General features: G+C 54.6%; 1 protein-coding gene across 2 annotated transcripts; it reads right to left on the reverse strand.

The window, feature by feature from the left end:
* Positions 1 to 15: 15 nt before the first annotated feature.
* LOC118575357 (plasmalemma vesicle associated protein) lies at positions 16 to 11,393 on the reverse strand. Of its 2 annotated transcripts, XM_036175936.1 has the most exons (6): positions 11,002 to 11,393; positions 7,937 to 8,033; positions 7,134 to 7,840; positions 6,537 to 6,591; positions 6,358 to 6,439; positions 16 to 600 (listed from the first exon to the last, which is right to left on the reverse strand). In XM_036175936.1, exons 1-6 carry the CDS (start codon positions 11,365 to 11,367, stop codon positions 594 to 596), a joined length of 1,314 nt encoding a protein of 437 aa, XP_036031829.1. In that variant the 5' UTR covers positions 11,368 to 11,393; the 3' UTR covers positions 16 to 593. The 2 variants fall into 2 exon arrangements, with proteins under 2 accessions (XP_036031829.1, XP_036031830.1); XM_036175937.1 differs by lacking the exon at positions 6,537 to 6,591.
* Between the last annotated feature and the right edge of the window lie 5,219 nt (positions 11,394 to 16,612).

Genomic DNA, 16,612 nt, shown 5'->3' on the forward strand with positions numbered 1-16,612 from the left:
CAATAGAAACCAGCCTTTAAAGACTCCGTGGTATTTATTGTGTGCCTGGATATCTTTAAGGGATACAAGCAAGGCGGAGTGTGGGGAGGCATCCCTACAGGCTCTGGGAGACCCACGGGCCCTCCCCTGTGGTCCAGGCCCTTCCTGTGGGGAGCCTGGAGACCCTGGAAAACGGTTTAAAACCTAATGAAAATTCTGTGTTTCCTGGGGCCTCGAAGGCATCCAGGGGAGGTCTGGAAACATCCGGGGTTTAAGGGGAGCTTGGAAAGTCCCAAGAGAGCTGAGGCTGTTTCTCACCTCTAGGGTCAGGCACCAAATGACACCAAAGCCAGAGGAGGTGCCTGGGATGGCAGCTGAGCTGTGGGTGCTTTATGGGCAGGCAGGTGCCGTTCTGGTCACCTCACAGCTGTATATTCCTTAAACCCAGTGTCTGGGGGAGGGTGGGGAGCAGGGGCAGTGAGGGGGGCAGAGGAGGTGGGGATGGAGGCTGCTGGCCATGGGGGCCCAGCAGGTGTCCAGCGCTGTGGGCATCTGGCTGGCCCCATCCGCAGGTGGGCAAGCCTCATGCCCAGGGTCCTGCAGCAGCTGCTTCCTCAGCCACTGGGGAAGGAAGAGGCAGAGAGCACATGAGTGGACAGGCTGAGGAGCCAGGGGCTGGTCCGCAGCAGGGGCATGACCCAGCCCTCCCCCCCCCCCCCCCCCCCCCCCCCCCGGCCTCTCAGGGCTCCCAGGGGCTCCAGACTAGACCCAAGCTTCTGAGCTTTGGCTCTGTTCCACAGACTGAGACTGGGATTCAGAGAGGCCTACAAGGTTCTAGGCCCTGAAGCCTGGGTCTGCACATGTAGTCCAGGCTGGCTTCAAACTCATGGTCCTCCTGCCTCAGCTTCCTACACACTAGGATTCTGCTTTTCTTTCTTTTATTCACTCAATCCGACACAGTTCGAATGAGCCTGCCCCACGCACGCACGCACGCACGCACGCACGCACGCACACACCCTCCACGCACCCTCAGGACCAACAAAGCCCACAGCTTCATAGCTGACACCAAGGTCCCATCCCTCCTGCCTCCCTGCAGCTGGGACATCAGCCCCACCCAAGTGCCAACAATTCCAAGAGGCTTCCGCCCCACCCCCCACAGCATCTCTGTCTGGAATGCCCTCCCTCCCCCCCGCCCCCCCCAGGCAAAGGCGCTCCGGTGGGGTCAGGGGTGGCGCTGAGGCGTTTCCTGGTGGGGAGGGGGGGTCTGCAGCTCAGTCTGGCTTCCTCTCCCCCTCCCTTCCTGCCCCAGCTCTTCCCTGGGGCCCCCAGGCCTCGTTCTGGCTGGCTCTGGTCCCCTCCCTGGCTCCAACTGTGATCCCATCTCGACTGCCTGGTGACCTCTGTGCTTGCCCAGGTCACCTCCCCCAAATCAACCAGAGTGAACCAGTTAGTCTCTATGTGGGCCAAGCCCGGGGCTGCCCATAGCCTCTGGGACCCCCCAAAGTCCTTGCCACAGCCATGAGGAGGCTCCGTTCCTGTCACCTCACTGTCCCTCCCTTGATGGCTCCTTCCCAGGCACACTACCCAGAATACCCAGGCTCCTCCCTTGTCTAAGTGTCTGGTTAAAAGTCCCTTCCTCAGTGAGCTTGCCCTGGCCCCTGTGGAAGATTCCAGTAGTTTGTGTTTTCCCACGATGTCAGAAATTAAGGAAAATAAAATCATGGGCCAGTGAGAGGGCTCAGCGGGTCCAGGGGCTTGTAGCCAAGCCTGATATGAAATTGATCCCTAAGAGCCACATGATGGAAGGGGAGAGCCAACTGATGCAAGCTGTCCTCCAGCCTCCACACTTGTGTTTTGACACGCGCACATACACCATCAATCACTGTTTTGAAAAACTGTGAAAAACCTCACAAGATACATCCGTTTCCGTGGGTCAGATACTTGGCTAGTACATTCATGGGTTCTTCCAGGCCTATCTTCCTTTGTTTGTTTTTGAGAGAGGGACTCACTGTATAGACTAGGCTGGCCTCAAAAGCCCAGAGATCCCCCTGCCTCTGTGGCCCAGGTACCGAGATGACAGGTTATTACACTGGTCCAAATAAGAGTCTCCAGGGCAGTCTTCTAGGCAGGGGCAACTGGGAAGTGGAGGTGAGGGTAAGAGGCAGGAGAGTGGCTGTGTGGGGCCCTGTGCCATTCCTGAGGCTCCTGAGGTGCCAGGCATCAGCCTGCTGCTGCAATCCTGCTCAGCTGGTCTCACATGGTCCCCTCCCGACTGTTCCTCGGCCTATGTCACCCTGCTTCTGAGCTCCTAGGGCTGTGAGACCTGAGTATCAGAGGAGGCAGGAAGGTCAAGAGTTCAAGGCCAGCCTTAGCTACATGGTGAGTTTGAGGCCAGCCTGGGCTACACAATGAGTCCTTGTCTCAGGGAAACAAAAATAAATAAAAATAACAACAACAAAAAGTTGGGTGTGTCTACACCAGCAGCTGTGACCCCAGTGTCTGGAGGAGGCTGAGGTTGGGATCCAAGTAGCTCCAGGTTCAGTGAGAGACCTGGTTTCAAGTCCATTGCCAGACACTGCCCTCTTCCACAAGCATGTGGGGCACAGCCACACACCACACGAAGACATTTGGATGTTGACATTTTTTTTTAAAAGGTAGTTGTGGTCAGGTGGTGGTGGCGCACACCTTTAATCCCAGCACTCGGGAGGCAGAGCCAAGTGGATCTCTGTGAGTTCAAGTCCAGCATGGGCTACAGAGTGAATTCCAGGAAAGGTGCAAAGCTACACAGGGAAACCCTGTCTCGAAAAACCAAACATAAAAAAAAAGTTGGTTGTGGAGGCCGGAGCCCAGCTTCGGTTCTCAGCACCTGTATGGTGGCTACCACTTGAAACTCCAGTTCTTGGGGACCTAACACCCTCTTTTAGCCTCCACAGGCATCAGGTGCACAGGCAGACACAGAAAACACTCAAACACATAAAATAAACATAAATAAATAAATAAACAAACAAACAGAAAGGGGTGAATGGTGCCTGGGGCGGTGGTACACCCCGTTAATCCCAGCACTCAGGCGGATGGATCTCTGTGAGCTGAAGGCCAGCCTGGTCTACACAGTGCCTGTCCCAAAATAATGAAACTAGTTAATTAAATGTCAACAGATGTGGAGATAGGTATCAACCCAGACTTACTTACTTATTTTCTTTTTTGTTTTTGTTTTGTTTTGTTTTGAGACAGGGTCTCTCTGTGTGGCCCTGGAACTCACTCTGTAGCCCAGGCTGGCCTCCAACTCACAGAGATCTGCCTCTCTGCCTCCCAAGTGCTGGGATTAAAGGCCTGTGCCACACCAGACTTTTAAAGTTGATGAAGAAGGTTCTGAGTTTGAGATCAGCAAGGCTATACAGCCAGACATCATCTCAAAACAATCAGACTAGAGATGTTCATGTGCCTAGCAAGTGTGAAAACAAGACAGGGAGGGAGAGGAGGGGCAGGGAGGGAGGGAGGGGAGGGGAGGGGAGGGATGGAAGGGGGGACGGGCAGGGAGGGAGAGAGGGGAGGGACAAAGCTAAGCTGTGCCCTTGAGGAAGAAGCCCCTTGAGGCCATGGCCCCAGTCCCTGGAAAGGCCCTTCCTGGCACCCTGAAGGCTAATGGGGGAGGGTGGGGGGCGAGGGGGGGGCGGCAGGCCTGAGTGAGCATTGTCTCTCAGCACCAGTGGGCGTCATTGAAGATAAACAATGTCCAAAGCTTCCCCGGTTCCCAAGTGAAACCTGACAGTCCTAGGCCTGTGCGTGACCCTGGCGAAGTCCTTAGTTTCATCCTCTGAGAAGTGGAGCTCAGGATAGACGGTTCCCAGCCAAGATGGACACGGGGAGGGAGGGTAAGGGTGCGGGTAACTGGCAAGGATGTAGGGCCGACTCGGCTGTCTCTAGTCATCGTTTTTCAATATTTTCTTCGGTCCCTCCTCCACCTTCCTCCCTTTCTTTCAAAAAACAGTAATCACTATGTAGTCTTGAACTTGTAATCCCCCTGCCTCAGCCCTCCAAGTGCTGGGCTCAAAGGCCTGTGACACGCAGGCCGACTCCTCACTCTCCTACCTTTTTGCAGGATGACCTGCAGCCTGAGGCCAACCCGGGTTACATAAATCAAACAACCTCACAAACAAGTCGCCCCCGGGGCTGGAGGGACAGCCTGCTGCTCTTTCAGAGGGCCTGACTCCAGCGCCCTCTGACACACGCACAACAAAAGTAAAATGTTTGATGCGGTGTTGCACGCCAGCAGGATATGCTGAAGGGGTGGAGGCAAGGGACTGAGTGTGAGGACAGCCTGGGCTACATAGTGGGGCAGGGTGAGATGTCACACACCCTTAATCCTAGCACTGGGGATGCAGGCCAATCTCTATGAGTTCCAGGCTAGCCTGGTCTACATAGTGAGTTCCAAGACAACCAAGGCTACAGAGTGAGACCCTATGTCAAACAATATTAATACATAAATCTCTTTAAAAATCAATATTGTGCCACTCAGTGGTAGTGCACGCCTTTTATCCCAGCACTGAGGAGTCAGAGGCAGGTGGGTATCTGAGTTCAAGGCCAGCCTGGTCTACAGAGTGAGTTCCAGGACAGTCAGGACTACACAAAGAAATCCTGTCTCAAAAAATAAAAACAAACAAAAACAAAATCCCTGACGACAGAGTGATCTCTGAAGCTCCCCAGTAGTTTACCAAGGGCTGTGAGACAGACACAGGTCTGACCACCATGTGATGGTTAGGGAGTTGAAATCTAGGTCTAGGGACCCAACAAGATTTGGTTTAAAATCCCAAAGACTGTGGCTAGAGAGATGGCTCTGTGGTTAAAGGGCTCTGGCTTCTCTTTCACAGGACCCGGGTTCAATTCCCAGCATCCACATGGCAGCTCACAGCCATCTAAAATGGGATCTGATGCCCTCTTCTTGTGCACAGACAGACATGCAGACGAATCATCCATGTACAAATCCCAGAGACTGCTCTGAGTCTCGGACCCAAACTGCTAGCAAACAAGAATGAGATTCCTCGGGTCACCCGGGTTATTTGACCTGAACCAGAGTGGCCAGGGCCCTGCAGAGAGTGGTCCCTGAGTCACATCCCTATGACGCACACACACGGTGTCTCCAACGGATGACTGGGCTGTGACTCGGTGAGGGGTGTGGGCATTCTGCCAGATGCCCGAGGCATGCTCCAAGGACAGCCCTGGCCCCTCTCTTTAACTGTGGGCTTCACGTTACAGTTACCGCTTGATAGCCTTCACCTTAAACTGCCTTTATTGGAGACAGGGTCCCACACTGTGGCCTAGGCTCCCAGGATGCCACTGCTCTGGCTCAGATGTCTATTTGTTTTCTTATTTTTATCGTGTGTGGGGTGCATCTATGCCATGGCTGGAGTGTGGAGACACCTTTAGGGAGTCCATTCTCTCCTACTGTGTGGGTCCCGGGGATGGAACTTGGCAGCAAATTCCTCTCCCTGCCAAGCCTTCTCACCAGCCCGGCTTCCATTCCGTAAAAGTAAATCATGAGGCTCCGAGGTAAGGAGATAGCTCAGTGAAGCCTTGCTGCAAGGCAGAAGGACCCAAGTTCGATCCCAGAACACAGTGGGCACACTTGTACAGGGCTGGAGGGTGGAGATGGCAGCTGTCAGCTCCTGTGGCCAGTCAGCCAGTCCAGTGAGAAACGCTGGGTCAAAAACCATGGTGGCTGGTGTGGTGGTACATTAAAGAATCTCAGCACTCAGGACCAGATCTGTGAGTTTCAGGCCAGCCTGCCTACATATAGAGACCCTGACTCAAGAGAACAACAAAAACCATGGTGGATGACCTGGCAGGGTGGTGAACCAGACCTGGGGATCCAAGTTCAATCCCCAGGACCCATGTGGTGAGTTGATTTCTGAGCCACACGAGGGTCATGGCACCGCTGGTCCATACACGGAACAAATGAACATGGAAAAAAGTAAAACCACAGCGGATGACTATGAGGAACAGTAGGCAGGGCAGGGCTCCGGCCTGCACCTTCACATACGCGTACAGGATCCACAGGTGATGAGACTCAAGAGTCTCACATTCTCCACTCTGTGGACTTTCTCTACCCAGCCCAGCCTCCAAACCTGTGCTGGCTGTCCCAGCTGCCCAGGACACCAAACCCCCGTTCTCCCCGTGCTCACAGTACCCCTCTCTCCAAAGCCCTGCCTTGCCTGTCTGGAGTATGGTTGTGTTTGGTATACTGGCCATGCCCTAGTATACAGCAGGTGCTCCATTATGGAGGCAGCAAGTGTGAACTCTGGCTCCCGCCACCCCGAGCCCTGACCCAACTTCCTTTATCCATAGTTCTGGGATGGAGACCTCAGCCAGCTGGCATCTCACCTGGGTGGGATGGCAGGCTTGACTACTGGAGGACGCTGGGACTCGAGGATCCTTTTCCTGAATTCCTCCAGGGTAGCAGGATCTATGGGAAAAGGAGGGTTCGTGTGAGCAGCCTAAGAGAGGAGAGCTGGGGTGGGAGCCAGGTGTCCCCCTTCCTGACCTTTCTGGCTGTCACTCACCTATGGGAGGGTTGGGGCCAGGGCCCGAGACTCTTGGCGGAATGGCTGGCTGTGACTGGGAAAAGAGCAGGAGAGGTTGGAGGAGCTGGTCCCGCTGTGCCCTACATATGCCTAAGCAACCTAGGTGGGTGGTTTTTCTGTTGGTGATGGTTTGTGTTTTGAGACTGTCTCTCTGTGTAGCCCTGGTTGTCCCGGAACTCACTATTTAGACCAGGCTGGCCTCGAACCCACAGAGGTCCTTCTGGCCCTGAATGACGAGTGCTGGGATTAGAGACTATGTGCGGCCTAAGAACCAAGATCCTAATCCAGACCGACCTGAGGCACCATCAAGGAGCCTGAAACTGGGCGGGAAATCGAGGCCACCACAGCTCCGACATCACCTGCAACCCTCACCCGTACCTCTAATCCTTAAACTGGACGCAAATCCACTCCAAACCCGGTTCCCGCCATCCGTCCCGGGCGAAGCCCACCTGGCCCTCCCCCCAGCCCAGCTTCCCTCCTTCAGTGACATCCTCCGGCCTCAGCTCCCACCCCTTCCCAGGCTGACCCTCCCAGATGCACCCAGGGCACCCATCTCCCCCCAGTGACCAGGCCCACCTTGGCCTTGAGACAGGTGTCCAGCGCACTGACACGCACGTCCACCTCGGTGCGCAGCTGCTCCAGCTCGCGCTTGCGCGCCTCCAGCTCGCGAGCCAGGCCGTCCCGCTGCGCGCGCAGTGCCGCCTTCTCCTCCAGCGCCAGCTGCGTCTGGCGCGCGCACTCGGCCCGCAGCTGGCTCTCGCGGGCCTGCGCCTCCGCCTCGGCGCGCGCCCGCGCCTCCTGCGTGCCCTGCGCCCCGCGCTCCACCTCCAGCTTCTGCCGCCGCAGCTCGGCGTTCTCACGGGTCACGCGCTCGATGCCCATGCGCAGCCCGCGCGCCATCTCCTCCAGCTTGGAGCTCATGATACTGGGCAGGTGCTCGCACATCCGGCGGAGGGACGCGATCTCGGGCACCAGCGAGTAGTGGTAGCCCAGGCTTTCCAGGGAGCGCGGGATCAGCGAGTCCCGCCACACGTTTAACGCGTCCGCATGGAACTTGTCCTGGTCCAGCGGCAGGCACAGGGCCTGCACCTTATGCAGCTGCTCCTCGACCACCTGCTTCTCCTGCTGCTGCCGCTCCCGCGCTTTGCCACAGGCCGCCAGCTGCTCCTCCGCCTGCCGCTTTCCCGCTATCAGGCTATCCTTGTCCTTGGCGCACACTGCCTTCTCCTTGGTCACTTCCATCTCCAACGTCTTAGCCTTCTCTCCCAGCTTGAAGAGCAAGGCTGCGGGGCGGGGGGCGAGGAGGGTGAGCCCAGGCTGGCCCCTGAGCTGCGTGGTTGTCGGCCCCGCTCCCTCCGCCCCCGTCAGGACCCGCTAACCTTCACAAGTCTTGTTGTTCTCCTTCAGCTGTTCCCAGCACTGCTTCTCGCTCAGGATGATGGCGACAATGAACGGGTGATAGTCCTTGTAGGTGTGCTGCAGGTGTGGACACACAACACAGCTCAGCACCCATCTCCAGGGATGCACACACCGAGACCGCCACAACACCTTTAGAGGGTTGTGGGTCTGAGTGACCTCCAAAAGTCTGACTAGAGCTGGGGGGGGGGGGGCACACTGGTAGAGTGCTTGTAGCTCACTCAGTTGGTAAGGTGCTCGACTAAGAGGCACAAACCCTGGGTTCAAACCCCTGCCCTCATAAGCCAGATGTGGCGGCTCTCACCTGTAACCTGAGCACTCAGGAGGCTGAAGTGGGACAGGCCGCCAGGAGTTTGAAGCCAGCCTGGATCACAGAGGAAGGCTTTCTGTTTGTTTGAGATGGGGTCTGTAATTCTGGCTGTCCTGGGAACTCCCCATATAAACCAGGCTGGTCTCACTCACAGAGATACCCCTGCCTCTGCCTCCCAAGTGCTGGGATTAAAGGTATGTGCGCCACCACCGCACGACTGAGCCCTGGGTTTTATGCCCACCACCACAGAAGCAAGATGTGGTGTGTGCCTGTCTTTCCAGACAGGGAGACACAGTAAATTCAAGGTCATCCTGGGCACAGAGCAAGAGTTTATCTTAAAACAAAACCATAGACAAAGCACAAAGTGGATGGGGGGCGGGCAGAGAAAGGAGAGGAAGCAGGGCAGAAAAATCACATTTCTTTGTTCTTTGGGGAAATGGGGGACAAGACAGAAACCACTAAGGTGTGTCTCAGGTGGCTTCTGGGCTCCTGTCCATCGTGGGGAAGGCAGCTTGCCAAGGAACCCCAGTGTCCTGAGTCAGGTGGTCATGTAGCCCTGGCTGGAAAATTTTAAACTGTAGAATCAGGGCTGGGGTGTGACGGAGTCTGCACTTAGCCAGGAGGAGGCTCTGGGTCAGGGTCAAGCTCCAGGAGCCGTAAATAAATTAGTTATGTGGAAATTAAAACCCAGAGGCCTGGGCCCTGTGTTTTCCAATGAGGAAGTGTGGGAAACGAGGTGGGGAGAGTGTGTCCCCAGATCCTGACCTGGGGGTGGTAAATACCTAGAAAGTACAAGAGGCTAGGGAGCTTGGGCTTCAAGGCGTCTACCCTGTCAGGCTGCTCTGAGGAAGGAGACCACCTCTATCCTGGGGCAGCCTAGGACCCTGTCCTCTCCAGGGGAGTCCTTACTTCACCCCCAATTTGGCGGCTGCCAACACCCCTGCTATTGGGCAGAAGCTGTCCCAGCCTGAAGTGTCCTGTTCCCTGTGGCATGGGGAGGTGTCGAGTGAACACGGTCGGGTATGTCTGACATGCTGTGTGGGGACAACTGTCTCCGGGATCTCTGTGACCATCCCAGGACACAGTGGGCCCAGCCCACCTGGGAAAGAGCCTAAAACCTCTCTTTCCTTGCCTCTCCTTCCCTCCCCTCCCCTCCCTCCCTCCTTCCCTCCCTCCCTCCCTCCCTCCCCTCTCTCTCCCTCTCTCTCTCTCTTTCCTCCCCTCTCTCTGTGTTTCTGTCTCTCAGTCTCTCTGTGTGTGTCTCTGTCTCTCTGTCTCTGTCTCTCTCTCTCTCTCTCTCTCTCTCTCTCTCGTGTATGCCTCTGTGTGTTTGTGTGTGTGTGTGTGTGTGTGTGTGATGTAGTCTAGGCTGACTTGAACTCCTGCTCCTGCTGCGTCAGCCCCCAAGTGTTAGGGTGACAAGTGTGTGTCACCATGGCCGAGAGTGGCACTTCTTTCAGTTGCGTGCTCGGTGCTTCACACATGCTGGCCAAGGGCTGAGCCACACCCAGGTTTCTGGGTCCGTTTACCCAGCTCTGTGAAGCGGCTGTGAGCAGACACAGGGCAGGCCCTTACAGTAGCAGGACCTGCGACCGCCCAGGACGCCCAGCTAAACCCCAACTGCAGGTCGACAACGCTGGGGTCTGCACCTGCTCCCGCCCGCTTTCACCCACAAAGCTTACTGAGAGGGTGCTCTGCCTCCACAGTGGATTGGCCTAGCCATAAATTATGAATTCCTGATTTAGCCTGAGAGAAACCTTGTTATTAAATTGAATGATTAGAGAGCAGGGTATAGTGGCTTTAATCCCAGCACTTGAAAGGCAGAGGCAGATGGATCTCTGTGAGTTCAAGGCCAGACTGTGCTATATAATGAGTTCTAGGACAGCCAGAGCTATAGTGAGACCTGCCTCTTATAAATAAATACATAAGTAAATAGAGCAGTCAGGCCTTCAAGGTGGCCCAGCAGGTAAAGGCTTGCTGCTGACAACCTGAGTTACTCTCTGGGGCCCACATGGTGGAAGGGGTCCTCTGATTTCCACACATAGGCATGGCATGTGGGCAAACATGCATGTGCAGAAAATAAATCTAACTTTAAAAGTCATGCCACCACCTTGCACTCGGGAGGCAGAGGCAGGAGGATCTCCGTGAGTTCGAGGCCAGCCTGGTCTACAGAGTGAGATCCAGGAAGGGTGCAAAGCTACACAGAGAAACCCAGTCTCGAAAAACCAAAAAATAAAAAAAATAAAAATAAACTCATGCCACCTGCAGCAAACCCTTTCTGGCGATGTCTGCCATTGTGAAAATCACACTGTCAAAAGAGCCTCACCGGCGGGCTGGGGATTTAGCTCAGTGGTAGAGTGCAAGGCCCCGAGTTCGATCCTCAGCTCAAAAAAAAAAAAAAAAAAGAGCCTCCCAGGCTGCATGGGTGACGAAATCAGTCATCCAGCACTCGGGAGGCTGAGGAAGAATAATTACCATGAGTTAAAGGCCATCCCATAGTGAGACCCTGCCTGGGGCCGGGGTTAGGGACAGAGAAAGGCTGTAGCTCAATGGTGTAGCATGAGGGTCAGGAACTCCAGAACATCCTTGGCTACACAGCGAGTTCTAGACCAGCCTGAACTACATGAAACCATCCATGTTTGAAATAAAGAATCGAGGAGGGGAGTATGGTTTCCTCAGGTAGAATTCAGAATTTGGGACGCGCGGGCCGCCTCTTACCAGGTCGCCTTGGCACTGGCGGAAGCTGGCGTTGATGCGCTCCAGCTCCCGCCGCGCGCTCTGCAGCTGCTGCAGGACCGTTTCCTTGCCGTGCACGCTGATGTTCAGCTGTTTGGTCAGGTTAGCCCGCGAGGCCGACAGCCCTACCACCTGGCTGTACAGGCTGTCGGCGCGGATCTCGGTGGCCCGCAGGCTGGCCTCCGTGGTGGCGTGCACATTGCCGTAGATCATGAAGAGGACCAGGCCCAGGATGATGAGGAACTGGATGAGCGACACAAATAGGAAGAAATAGCGCAGGTAGTACCAGCAGCCGCGCGCCGCGTCCCCAGTGCGCGAGTACGGGCTGCGGTCCATGGCGAGCCCCATCCGCACAGCGTCAGGCGGGCGCACTGTCCCCGCTCGCCTGCCTGGCCAGATCTGGGCCACGCCAAGCAGGGGGGAGTGTTTATATTACTTCTCTTAATGCTTCCTCTGCCCGGCTCCTTCCTGGCCAGGAGGAAATGGGGCCTGTGGGTTATCACAACACTCCCACCCTGGCTGTTAAGGACTGGCAGTCTGGACAGCGTGATAGACGGAGGGTGCGGCACCCGCCGGGTGACTGGACTGGCTTCCTCCGCCTGGCCCGGCCTCAGTTTCCACCACTACCACCCGGCCACAGGCCGGTCAGGCGATGCCCTCTGCACATGCCCGTGGCTAGGCCCGGTGTGTGGAAGAGGGACCTGAAGCACAGCAGTGACAAGAGACTGACCCTGTTACTGTGTGGCAAGCTAGGTTCAAAACACGCCCAGGTCACTGAGGTGCCACCAGTCAAATCCCAGGAAACCCAACAGTCACCATGGGCAGCTCCCAGGCGCGCGCGCGCGCGCGCGCGCACACACACACACACACACACACACACACACACACACACACGTATGGGATCCAAGGCAAAGGACTGCGGGTGTGAGTTCCCCACCCAGGAACTCAGGGGAGGTTTTCCACAATGGGCAACAGAAGAACCCCCCAGACACCCGACTCCTGGGAGACAGTGGTGCCACCTCCCTCAAACACTCTCCCAGCACACATAGAGTGGTCTGGGATTAGGGCCTGGTTCAGCAATAGAACCCCTGCCTAGACTCCCCCAGTGAGGGGCTGAGGCATGGCTCGGGGATGGAGACCCTGCCTAGGACCCCCACCCCCAAGTCTGAAGTAGAACAGGATCTTGGAATAGGGAAAGGGGAGAGGCCTCTGCGAACTCTGGCAAGGGCTGCACCAATCTGTGCCTCAGTTTCCCCTCTCTATGACAAAGGTGTGCTTATGTTTCTGGCCTGCTGTGATCAGGGTCCCAGGAGTTGGCAGTGAGCATTGTTGGTAGGTAGGGCTCATGGAGAGATTCTAGGGTCTCTGTGGGCCAACCTCCAGACAAAGATGTGAGATTTCAGGGTCACAGAGAAAAGGACTTGGGGGTGCTCCCACCCCGCAAAAGTGCTGGGAGAATTTTCTGGAATCCTTTACCTGCTTACCTTACTGCCTGCTGTCCCTGCCTCATAAGCAACCCTGACCTGTCAGGGGCAAGGGGCAAGGAGCTGGCAGCTGTGGGGTCCAGCAGGGGGAAGGTCGCCTGCCTGCGCCCAGGAGTCTGGGAAGCAATGGGATGGGGAAGGAGCTAGGCAGGCGGGTGTGGGGTTGGGAAGGAGGAAGTTCCCAGGGGCGGACAGGAAGCCCTGTGTGACCTTTGGCCTTTGCAGCCACCCGGTGATTCCTGATTCTAGACCCTTCCTGGACAGCAGAGGGGTGGGGGTGGCGGGATTGGGGGCTGCAGTTGGGGCCCAACCGGCTGTGGCTCCAGGTTGGCCAGGCAGGCGGGGTGGGGGGATGGGGTGGGGGGGTGGGAGGGGAGCGGGAGTAAGGAGGGGGGGGTGTTCGGCCTCAAGTTGGCATGCCACCTGGCCAGCACGTGACCCCAGAAAAGCAGAAAAGTAACTTCCTCCCCTGAAATTCCGGTTTTATCCTGTTTACAGAGGGCAGCTTTTTGCTCCCTTTAAGAGGGGCGTCTCATGTAGCCGAGGCTGACCTCCTAGTGACTAGGTAGCTAAGGACGGCCTGAAACTCCTGATCCTCTTGCCTCCACCTTCAAAGTGCTGGGAGGACAGGTGTGCAGCACCACCCCTGATTTACGGGTGCTGGGCGTGGAACTCAGGGTCTCTCCCATGCTAACCGAGCACACTACCCACTGACCCCCACACAGCTAGTTTCTTCTTTTTCATCTTTACTGCTATTGTTGTCCATGCTGTGTCTTGGGTACCAGGTGCGATGTCTGTGGTCAGAGGACAGCTCTGTGGAGTTAGTTATCTGCTTCTGCCTTTTGTGGCTTCTGGGTACTGAACACAGGTCTTCGGTTTTGTGGCAAGAGCTTTTATCCACAAAGCCATCTTCCCAGTGCCCAATATAGCAGCTCACTTCCAAGGCTTTCCTACAGAGCTGGACACATATTCAGCTTTAATAAACTGTGGGACAGCTGGAGCATTGCTTTATCAGTTCGCAGGACCTGGGTTCGAGTCCCAGCACCTACATAATGGCTCATAATCACCCTGTAACTCCTGTCCCCAGGGATCTAATGCCCACTTCTGGGCTCAGACAGCACCATGCACATGCACACAGGTGTGCATGGTCATACATGCAGGCAAAACACCCAGACACACGAAATAGAATGATTCGATATTTAAAATAAGTGAGCCGTGGGACTTCTGTAGGCACAAAGTGTGAAACTCTCATCCACACGCCTTATAGCTGTCACATGATGCCAGGCAGAGAGGCAGCGGGGCAGGGGCACAGTCTCTGAACCCAGAGGACAGGAACAGTTTTGGATGGAATGTAAGTTAGAGGGTCCTGTGGAGGGGCTCAGGCAGGAGGCAGGGCTGGGGTTAGTTCTAGAAGAGTTGACAGTGCTTAATAATGTATGTGAGGTGTTTTATATATGTACTTACAAACATAAAGTCAGTTGAGGGGCCAGCAAGATGGCCCGGTGGACAAAGGCGCTTGCTGCCAAGCCTGACAGTATGAGTTTGATCCCCAGGACCCACGTGCGGGAAGGAGAGACTAGAATCCCACAGTTGTCCTCTGACTTCCACACGGGTGCTGTGGCGTGTGTGAATGCCCACCATACACAAAGAAATACATAAAATGTGTTAAAAATAGAGTTGTTCCGTGTGGTGGCGCACACCTTTGATCCCAGCACTGTGAATTCAAGGCCAGCCTGGTCTACAGAGCAAGATCCAGGACAGGCCTCTCCTGGTTTCCACAGGCACTGAACACATGTAATACAGAGACATACATGCAGGCAAAATACCCATCCGCATAAAATAATAAAATAAATAAAGTCAGGTAAGGAAAAAAAAAGGCAATTGTAAACTTTCAGAAAATCCAAAAACCACCCTTGATCCTTGATCTGATGGTGGTCATGTTGGGCAATTGTTACATTTTAAATACATACTAACTTCATTTCTATCAAGATCAAAATGATTTTTTCTTTCCACATTGGTAATCCAATCACACAGTTTTGACTCATTTTATTATTTATTTGTTTGTTTGTTTGTTTGTTTAGGTCATTCGCCTCAGCAGAATGCCGAATGCCATTTATTGAAGGAGGGAGGAGGGCTTAAATACAGGCTTATTGACTCATTTTTTGAGGCAGGTTTCATGTAGCCCAGTCTGCTTTGGGGAGGACTAGAGTAACAGGTGTTTGCAGCATGCAGTGTTCTCAGAGGCCAGAGAGAGCACTGGATCCTCTGGGTGCTGGGGACTGGGTCCTCTGTGGGAGCAGCCAGTTCTCTTAATTGCTGACCCATCTCACCAGGCCCCCAATTAGATTTATTTATTTGCTTGTTTGTTTGTTTGTTTGTTTGTTTTCAAAACAGGGTCTCACTATGTAGCCCTGGCTGTCCTGGAACTTGCTCTGTAGACCAGGCTGACCTCAAACTCAGAGATCCAACTGCCTCTGCCTCCTGAGTGCTGGAATTAAAGGAGTGCACCATCTCACCCATCTTAAGATTTTTGTTTTGTTTTGTTTTGGTTTTTTTTGGTTTTTCGAGACAGGGTTTCTCTGTGTAGCTTTGCGCCTTTCCTGGACTAGCTCTGTAGCCCAGGCTGGCCTCGAACTCACAAAGATCCACCTGGCTCTGCCTCCCCCGAGTGCTAGCTACTTACTTAGAACCTTGAGCAGTCAGAGCACGTGCAGAAAGGGAGCTACTTCAAGGACTATGTCTCTTGTTCACGGCCCTCCCAGAAACTGCTCAAGTCTCAGGAAGCTGAAATTGAGGCCTGATCTCTGAGAGAAGACTGACAGCCTGTTATGGCGTCTGCCTGGTCCTTTCAGGGACCGCTCTGTGATTTTCCTGAGAACAATTTGTCATGGTCACAGGAAACTTTGCCCATGCTGCGTCCCTTCGGATGCTCGGCTCAGGATCCCATGGATGCTCCCCACCCCCTCTTTCTCTCTAAATGGAAAACAATCAATTCGGCCTGAGTTGTTTGTTTAGGTGGGAACCTTTCGGAGGAAGTGGACACTTGCCACCAGCTAAACAGCTTCACGGAGACAGGAGGTTTAAAAAACGTCATGTCTTGGTTAGAAAAAAAATTTCACTGTTTGTTTTTTGTTTTATTGTTTTGAGACATTTGTTACTGTGTACTCCAGGTAGTGTGAGGCTACTTGAAGGCTGGCCTTGAACTCACAGCAATCCTCCTGCCTCAGCTTCCAGAGTGCTGGGTGACAGAAGTGTGCCACCAAGAACATTATAAAGGAAGAAATAACTTTTTATTTTGTATTATTTATTTATTTATTTATTTAGGTTTTTCGAGACAGAGTTTCTCTGTGTAGCTTTGCGCCTTTCCTGGAACTCACTATGTAGCCCAGGCTGGCCTCGAACTCACAGAGATCCACCTGGCTCTGCCTCCTGAGTGCTGGGATTAAAGGTGTGCACTGCCACTGCCCGGCTATTTTGTTTTATTTTAAGATAGCCCTGGCTAGCCTGCAACTCTTGATGTAGACCAGGCTGGCCTCTGATTTACAGAGATCCTCCTGCCTCTACATCCTAAGTGCCAGCCACCAGGCTGGTGGAGAGACTGGTTTCCGCCTGTCAGGCACACTTCCTCTCAGGTGTCCATGAATATATTTTCTGCTTTTAGGAGGTGAAGCAGAGCTGGGTTGAGGTTGGGGGTAGCGCCTTAGGACTCTGAGTCCCTTGGGGTGGGGACTCTGGGGTCAGACTCTCAGGGGAGGCCTGTCATCACCACCCTGGGGCTGTACTCACAGGAGGGCCCTGGTGGGCGTAGACCAGACTCCAGAGGCATGAGCCACAGTCAGGAGTAGACACAAGAGACCAGTCCCGGCAAGTCTGAGGACCCTCGTTCAGTTTCCACAACCCACTCCTCCGAGTTCTCCGAGTGAGCACATCTACACACACACAAAATAGTAAGGAATGTAATCATTTTTTTAGAGTCTTGACTCGGGGTGGTGTGATTGCTGCGTGTGTCGTGTGTCCCCCCACCCCCGTCCTAGCACCCCAAACAAACAAACACAAACGCTTCAGGGCTGTAGCCAGCTGGTAGAGCTCGTCCAGCATGTGTGGAGCCC

This window comes from Onychomys torridus, unplaced genomic scaffold, assembly GCF_903995425.1.
Source record: "Onychomys torridus unplaced genomic scaffold, mOncTor1.1, whole genome shotgun sequence".
Classification (NCBI taxonomy): domain Eukaryota; kingdom Metazoa; phylum Chordata; class Mammalia; order Rodentia; family Cricetidae; genus Onychomys; species Onychomys torridus.

Bases quoted from the DNA above. Each gene is read 5' to 3' on its own strand.
- LOC118575357 (XM_036175936.1), bottom strand. From the start codon at position 11,367: ATGGGGCTCGCCATGGACCGCAGCCCGTACTCGCGCACTGGGGACGCG. The intron at 8,034-11,001 runs GTAAGAGGCGGC...CCACACCTGCAG, and splicing joins GCCAGTGCCAAGGCGACCTG to CACACCTACAAGGACTATCA. The intron at 6,440-6,536 runs GTGAGTGACAGC...CTTTTCCCATAG, and splicing joins TGGCCCCAACCCTCCCATAG to ATCCTGCTACCCTGGAGGAA.